This window comes from Arvicanthis niloticus, chromosome 28, assembly GCF_011762505.2.
Source record: "Arvicanthis niloticus isolate mArvNil1 chromosome 28, mArvNil1.pat.X, whole genome shotgun sequence".
NCBI classification, from domain to species: Eukaryota; Metazoa; Chordata; class Mammalia; order Rodentia; family Muridae; genus Arvicanthis; species Arvicanthis niloticus.
Window position 1 is genome coordinate 8,913,628 of NC_133436.1, and position 8,446 is coordinate 8,922,073.

At 46.4% G+C, this 8,446-nt stretch overlaps 1 protein-coding gene across 1 annotated transcript in view; it reads right to left on the bottom strand.

Moving 5' to 3' along the window:
- The window catches only part of LOC143440053 (acetyl-CoA acetyltransferase, cytosolic-like), a 24,357-nt gene extending 16,131 nt beyond the window's left edge, over window positions 1–8,226 (bottom strand). The window contains exons 1-2 of the mRNA XM_076926667.1: window positions 8,102–8,226; window positions 7,719–7,853 (exon numbers count right to left, since the gene is read on the bottom strand). Coding sequence (XP_076782782.1) covers window positions 7,719–7,853; window positions 8,102–8,156 — 190 coding nt within the window. The 5' untranslated portion in view covers window positions 8,157–8,226. The remainder of the gene's footprint in view (window positions 1–7,718; window positions 7,854–8,101) is intronic.
- Window positions 8,227–8,446: the final 220 nt, after the last annotated feature.

The following is an 8,446-nucleotide window of genomic DNA, read 5'->3' on the forward strand; positions in this document are numbered from 1 at the left end:
GACAACATAACTCCTCCAAAAAATAGCCCATTGCTGAGGTTTGCTCTGTTGCTGTGGACTACAATGCTAAATTCTAGACCTGAAGGCCTAGGCCTTGGAGTGGCTTCTCACATTTACAAGCTATTGTTGTGCAAACCTTGTTCTGTAATGTAAAACTATTGGTTAAATAAAATTAACTACAGCCAATTACTGAAGGGATTAGAGGTAGGTGGGTTTGGAGTAACCTGGTTGGAGGAGGAGAGACCAGAAGGAGGAAGAAGGTGAGGAGAGGAGGAAGCTGCCATGAGGGGAAGTGGACCATGAGCACATGGCCAGGAGAAACAGCAAGTTTCTGGGATACACCGCTGGGGAGGTAGCCAGGCCATCAGTTAGAATAGTAGATTAGGGGTGACCCCCCCAGTAATTGTCAAAGCCAAATAAAATAACCATAGTCTGAGTCTCATTCATTTGTCAGCTAGTCCGGGATAAGCTTGAATTTGTTGTACTTCATAAAACAATGGCATCTAGTGAGAGTTTTTAATCCCAAAAGGAAAGAACTTGGATATTAAAAAATAAAATAAATTCACACTTAAGCAAAACTCAAAATCCAGCAATATAAATTAAAACTTTTAAATTAAAACTTTAAAAAAGTTCAGGGCCAAACAGCCTTCTGGGACACAGAAGCCTTGGGCGGTCCACTGCCCTGCCGTTCACTGCACACAGTTTGCTGCTTCTTTTTGCTCATTCCAAATCTGCAGCTCCCACTGGAGGTCATCCTACAGTCCCAGCATCTCCAATATCCTAGAGTATCCATAGCACCTGAGACTTAACCTTCAGCTTCTTAGAGCCTTTCTCCAAAGACTCTGACCCTACCACAAGGTGCCAAGACGCAGGTGTTCTCCTTGAGCCCCTCAAAATTGTATTTTGTGTGTGTGTGTGTGCCTTCAAAAACTAGTACCAGATGACTCTTAGACTGCCAAGTTTGGTTTGCAGCTCAAGATCTGGCCTGGCCCTGCTTTGTCTAAGGTTTGTGCCAACCCTAGGGAACTACAAGGTTTCATCCCACAGCAGAGCTGTTCTCAAAGCTGATTCTTCAGCCCCATCCTGAACAGCAAACAGAATCTCAAAATATCACACGAAAAGACCAAGACCCAATTCATGGTAGACTCCTTCTCCCTTGTCTGAAATCTCAGGAGCCAGGTACCTGCAGTCCACATTTCCTACAGTATTACTCTTTTTCCAAGCCCAGGAAATAGCAAGGGGTTTTCCAGCCTAAGGTTCCAAAGTCTCTCATGTTTCTCCCCAAAAAACATGGTCAGCTTTTGCATAGCTACAAACCTATTCCTGATACCAATGTCTATTCCAGTCAACAAACTATCTGATGCTGTGACAATGTGCCCCAAAGAATTTAGGGAAGAAAAGGCTTGTTTGCTTTGTTTATTTGACTATAATAATTTCTAGTCCATCTCTGTCTTAGCTAGGGTTTCTACTGCTGTGGTGAGACACCATGACAAAAAAAAAAGTTGGGGAGAAAAGGGCTTATTTGGCTTACACTTGCACATTGCTGTACATGACTAAAGTAAGTCAGGACAGGAACTCACACTGGGTGGAAAGTGAGGCAGAAGCTGATGCAGAGGCCAGGAAGGGATGTTACTTACTGGCTTGCTTCCCCTGGCTTGCTCAGCCTGCTTTGTTATAGAACCCAGGGATGGCACCACTCACAATGGGCTGGGCCCTCTCCCACTGATCACTAATTGAGGAAATGCCCTACAGCTGGATCTCATGGAGGCATTTCCTCAACTGAGGCTCCTTTCTTGTGTTGACTCTAGCTTGCGTCATGTTGGCACACAAAACCAGCCAGTACAGTCACTTTCAGGGAAACCAAGTCAGAAGCTCAATGGCCAACAAATGCACCCGTGCTGCCTTCTTGTAGCTGCTTGTGGCCAGCCAACTTCTATCATCCTGAAGTGATTCAGGGGACAGCTCTGGTAGGTTCTGCCCATGTTCAGAATACTGTAGACAGACTATATTGTGTCTGTATGGATGTGGATCAGAATAAATCTGATGGGCTGTAGCTTAGGCAGGAAATAGGAGGTGAAACATCCAGGGGGCAAAAAGGATTCTGGGATAGTGCCAAGTACGAGAGATTCACCCAGGAAGATTTGATGAGACAGACGAAAGGTACCTGAGTGTGGGGAGCCGACAGAAGGCGGCTATCATCCTTGCAGCCATCTTGAGCCATATACTCTGACAAGAGACTTGATTACATTAGCCTACAGCAGCTGAGCACACTCTGATAACATCTTGCTTTAGATACCCAGGATCTTCCCTTGGGTGTGTGAGACTTAAGGGCGTGACTTAGAGATCAGATTTAGAGATAAGACCTAAGGGTGTGACTTAAGGGTGTGACTTAAGGGCGTGGCTTAGAAGTGAGACATATAAAAGGCGAGAGGCAGACAGAAGAGTTCAGTACAACTTGGAGTAGTTATTAGGCATTAGGTAAAAGACACTTGGACTAGAGAAATCAGAAGAACTAGGTAGTAGGCATTAGGCACTTAGCACTTGGAACTTGGAACATGGAGGCACTAGGGACTAGGAACTAGGGACTTAGAGAGAAGAAGAGAGACTGAAGAATAAACAGTATTGAATCACACTCTGTCTGGTCTCCATTCCTCGTGTCTGTCCTCACTCTCTCTCTTGCTGAACCCCAACCTGAGGACTGGAGCAGCTTGGGGCAGTGCGGGCTAACAAGTTAGTCCCCAAGGCTTTTGGTAGTGCGGGTTCCAATATTGACAGAGTGGTCCGAGACACTTGGGCCCCCAAACGTGGGGTAGCTCAGGCTGCAACATTTTTAGCACCCAATGTGGGGCAAAGCAGCTCTCAACATTTTAGCACTCAACGTGGGGCAGCTCGGGCTGCAACACCTGAGCACAGGTGGCAAAATGTAGATTAGAATAAGTGGGTTATTTTAAGTTATGATCAAGTCAGAGAAGAGCCTAGTTATATGACCAAGGTATTTGTAAATATATTTTGAGTCTGAGTCTTATTTCTGGGAGCACAGAGCAGGGAGGAAGAACCAGACCTCACTTCTACAGGATGGGCCTTCCCACCTCAAATAACAATTGAAAGGAACCCTCAGGACAAGCCACAAATCAACCACATAGAAAGCGCCTCCTCCTCCTCATTAAGACTTTTCCAGGTGATCTTAGGTTGTTCCAAGATGAAGGTAAAACTAACACGCACAGGTATTAATTTAGTAAAGATGTGATTGTATCAGGCTTCCCTTGAACTCAGTGATTCACACACCTTAGCCTCCCAAGTGCTCTGATTAAAGTCATGTATCACCATGCCCTACTAAAATGATAGGTATACATATATTTAAAGATGTATTTATTTACTGTATGCACATGAGTACACTGTTGCTGTCTTCAGACACACCAGAAGAGAGCATCAGATCCCATTACAGATGGTTGTGAGCCACCATGTGGTGCTGGGAATTGAACTCAGGGCCTCTGGAAGAGCAGTCAGTGCTCTTAACCTGTGAGCCGTCTCTCCTGACCCAATGATAGATATTTTTATACTCCACATCTTCAAGGGATTTGTGGGTCAGAAATGAATGTTGAACATTTAGCAGAACATGAGACAGTACATGCCAGAGACCCGGGATAGACAGTACTTATCCCTTAGCTTCCGGAACAGTGCTAGACACATAAGAGGTACTCAGCAAACAACTTCTTACATGATTAGGGAGATGTCTTGGCTTAAGAAGTATGATGGATCTGAGTTCTTGCTCCACTTCAGACTGTGACCTTGGTAAGTGACATCTCAGTTCCCTCACTCCTTTGTTAGCTGGAGATTATGGGATCCACATAGCCTGGGTTAAAGAGGCATGGTCCTCTGCATGGTGCTTTTTATAAGACCATAAAAGACACACTTAACAAGTCCTCAGTCAACACTGTCCTATTGTGTCACGGCTATGGCTACGGCTATATAAGCAATTTGATAGAAACCAGTAAGATGTAGAAAAAGTGACAGAGAGACCAGTGATGGAATGTCCTTTGATCCATGGAAAAGTTCTGAGTCACTGGTCTGGGAAGCAGGGAGGAGGGGAGTGGTGGACAACACAAAGGCTGATGGTATCACAGTCAGACCTTGGAGGGCCGAGAGAAAGTGGTATGAGGCTCAACCAAGACTTTAAACACCGTTGTTGGGAACCGCACTAGTCCCTGTTCGGGCGCCAAAAATGTCGCAGCCCGAGCAAAATGTTGAGGCCTGGGCTGCCACTGTATCCCAGTCCAAGCTGCCGCTCCGGTCCGCGGGTCGGGGTTCAGCAAGAGAGAGGGTGAAGGCAGACTCGAAGAATGGAGACCAGACAGAGTGTGTTTCAATCCCTTTTATTCTTCAGTCCCTCTTTCTCTAAGTGTCTCCTAAAAGTGTCTCCTCTGTCTGATTCTCTATAGTCTGATTCTCTACCATCTGCCTCTGCCTTGTATATGTCTCACTTCTAAGCCATGCCTTTTGGTCATACCTTTAATCATGCCCTTAGGTCTTGTCTCTAAATCTGATCTCTACACTTCTAAGTCACACTCTTAAGTTACACGCCTTTAATCTTACACACCTTTAATCTCACAGACCCAAGGTATCTAAACCAAGATTATCGGAGTGTGCTCAGCTGTTGTAAACTATTGTAATCCAAGTCTCATGTCAGGGTATATGGCTCAAGATGGCTGCAAAGCTGATAGCCGCTTTCTGCTAAAAGTCAGCCCCCAACACACCGAGAGGACAAAGGGGGTCAGAAAAGACAACAAAGCCAAGTGTGATGGTGAATGTCCCAAATCCCAGCACTTGGGCAGTTGAGGCAGAAGCATCAAGAGCTTAAAGTCATCATCCTAGTGTGTTTAGTTACTGTCTGCATATGAGCACACTGACAAGTGTAAGGCCATCATCCTAGTGTGTTTAGTTACTGTCTGCACATGAGCACACTGACAAGTGTAAGGCCATCATCCTAGTGTGTTTAGTTACTGTCTGCACATGAGCACACTGACAAGTGTAAGGCCATCATCCTAGTGTGTTTAGTTACTGTTGCATATGAGCACACTGACAAGTGTAAGGCCATCATCCTAGTGTGTTTAGTTACTGTCTGCACATGAGCACACTGACGAGTGTAAGGCCATCATCCTAGTGTGTTTAGTTACTGTCTGCATATGAGCACACTGACGAGTGTAAGGTCATCATCCTAGTGTGTTTAGTTACTGTCTGCACATGAGCACACTGACAAGTGTAAGGCCATCATCCTAGTGTGTTTAGTTACTGTCTGCATATGAGCACACTGACAAGTGTAAGGCCATCATCCTAGTGTGTTTAGTTACTGTCTGCATATGAGCACACTGACAAGTGTAAGGCCATCATCCTAGTGTGTTTAGTTACTGTCTGCATATGAGCACACTGACAAGTGTACGGCCATCATCCTAGTGTGTTTAGTTACTGTCTGCATATGAGCACACTGACAAGTGTAAGGCCATCATCCTAGTGTGTTTAGTTACTGTCTGCATATGAGCACACTGACAAGTGTAAGGCCATCATCCTAGTGTGTTTAGTTACTGTCTGCATATGAGCACACTGACAAGTGTAAGGCCATCATCCTAGTGTGTTTAGTTACTGTCTGCATATGAGCACACTGACAAGTGTAAGGCCATCATCCTATCGACACATTAACTTTGGATGCTATGTCAACAACAACAACAAAATCGAATGCCAGAAAGACAGCTCTCTGGGTGAAGAAGGCACTTGTCACTGAGCCTGATGGCCTGAATTCAATAACTGGGAATTGTGGGTAGTGGGGGTGGAGGTAGAAAGAACCAATACCCACAAGTTGTCCTTTGACCACACATGCAACTGTAGCACCTCTCAAAAATAAAATAAATAAACAAATAAATGTAATTTAAATTTTTTTTAACAAGAAAAATATCAAAAACAAACGCCAAAACTGAAATGACACAAGGAAATACAGGTTAAGGAAGCGCTCATATTCTCAAAATCGGCAATGACCCAAAATACAAAACGTCCCTTTTCTTAGTGCTGGGAATTAAACTCAAGCTTTGTGCATGCTGGGAAAGCTCTCTGCAGTGTCACTGCCAGCCCCTCTCTCCCTCCTGTCCCTTCTTTTCTTCTTTAACCAAGAGGCTGGCTAGTAGCTCAGGCTGGCCTCAATCTCATATGGCTCAATTCTCAGACTCCAGAGTGCTGGGGTTAGAGCCACGTACCTCCAGGCTGGGCAACATGGAACTTTCTGGATGCTGAAATAATGCCGCTGTAGAGCTCCCGTGTCAGGTAGAAGTCAAAATGCAGATGTGTAACAGGGTTAGGTCAGTGTTGAAGACTGACTACCTCCTTTAAGTTGGATACACATGATTTATTTCATGTACAAAACCATAAATAATTTGTATAACCTTCAGCCTACATATATAAGGTCTATACTAAATGAAATTTCTGTCCAGAACTGGGTTCTAGCCAATTATATATATCATATATATAATTCTAATTATATCTATCCAACATGTACTTAAAATTTAATATATAGCAAACTGGCAGTGGCGCAGCCCATAAGGCATCCGCCTGCAGAGGGCGCGGGTCCATCCGCGCGCGCGCGCGGGCTCTCTCTCTCTCTCTGTGCGTGTTTGAATCCTGCTTGCTCCTGCCCGCCTCCTCCCGCGTCTCGTGGGAAAAAATTTTTTAATATATATTGAAATAAAAGTATGATGGAGATTGTAAATACTGAAATAAAAGCCTTTCCAAATATAGAATATTCAGGGGCTTGAAGAGATAGCTCAGTGGTTAGGAGCACTGGCTACTCTTGGGGGTTTGATTCCCAGAACCCACATGGCAGCTCATAACCACAACCATCTGTAACTCCAGTTCCAGGGAACCCAATGTCCTCTTCTAGCTTCTGCCAGCACCAGGCAGGCAAGTGATACATAGACATATATGCAGGCAAACCACCCATTTAAAAAATACAGAATATCCAACAGGCACACATACAAATGGTCTCTGACAGAGTAAGGGCAGAAGTTGGTCCTGAATATTAACAATTTTCTCTACAGTTGATTCCTATGTGTGCTGAGCAAGCACAGGGCAGGGCAGGAGGGTGAACTCATGACCACAGGCATGCTAACCACACACTTCACCACTGAGCTACACACCCAGGCCCCAAATCAACCATCAACACGAATGGTCAGTAGTCACTGGTCTACAAACCCAGCAGGAGTCAGAGGTAACATGAAGCATTCTTAGACTCTCCTGTCTTCCTGCAGAGCCCAGGAGTGAGGAACAGCCTATCTCAGGACACGTGGACAAGGGTATAGCTGTTCTGCTGCAGCCTCACTTGCAGCTCTGGCACAGTGCCAGGCCCACACACTTTTACTGACTGTGACATTTTAGGGGTATGTGGAGGACTGTGCATGCTTGACTGTGCATCAGGCTGGTCCTGCTTCTAACAGTGCAAAGGTGGTACAGACCAGTGGCCTAAGATCACTCAGGGGAAAAGCTTGTAAAGAGGCTGTGACTTCAGCTAGCAGAAGGAGGAGGGACAGAAGGAATCCTAGCAGAGGGAACTCCAAGCAAAGCAATGTATGGTAGTGGTGGTGGTGATGAGGGTGGGGGTATGTGTGTGTGTGTGTGTGTGCAAATAAATGCTTTTGTTTCTAATGAACCAGACCTGTCCTGGGGTACTGAGGACTTACCTGCCGTCAAAACGTGTCCAAATATGACCTCGGACACCTCTTCTGGAGCTACCTTGGCCCTCTGCAGGACTTCTTTGATGACAGCTGTCCCCAGGTCGTGGACAGGCACGGTGGACAGGGCACCATTGAAGGAGCCTATAACAGAATGGGGAGGGGGGAAGGCGTCTGAACCAAGAGCACGACAAGGACCACCGAGGGCGTGGATGGGGACAGATGCGTTGGAGACTTTAGATCAGTGCTTTGTCAAGCACAGGGCAAAGTTCAGACCACCAGTACCTGCCACCACAGGGTGACAGATGAACCATCATGCATGCAAGCAGGCAGTTGGCCGGGTTCTCTATACCTCTGCAGGTTAGCAGGTGGGGGGCCTCGGGGACACTGACCTATGGCGGTCCGCGCCGCCGAGACGATGACAACCGGGTCGGAGCTTGTGTTCATCCTGCTGCTCAACTGGCGTTTGCATAGCCTTGTGTGCAACTGAAGCAAACTTTGCTGAGTCCAGGCTGAGCCCCGCCCCGCCCCGCCCCGCCCCGCCTCTGCTCAGCAACTCCCCCACCCCCACTCCTCCTCTGCTCAGGAGAGAAACAGGGTGTGCGCAGTCTAGGTGTCTTAGGGTGTGGCATAGATAGTTTAGAGGTCCCTGGCGCGATAGAGACCTGGGGGTTCTGGGTTCCGGGTGTGTAGATTAGAGTGGGCACCATCAGCGTGCACAAGGCTGAGGTGCTGAG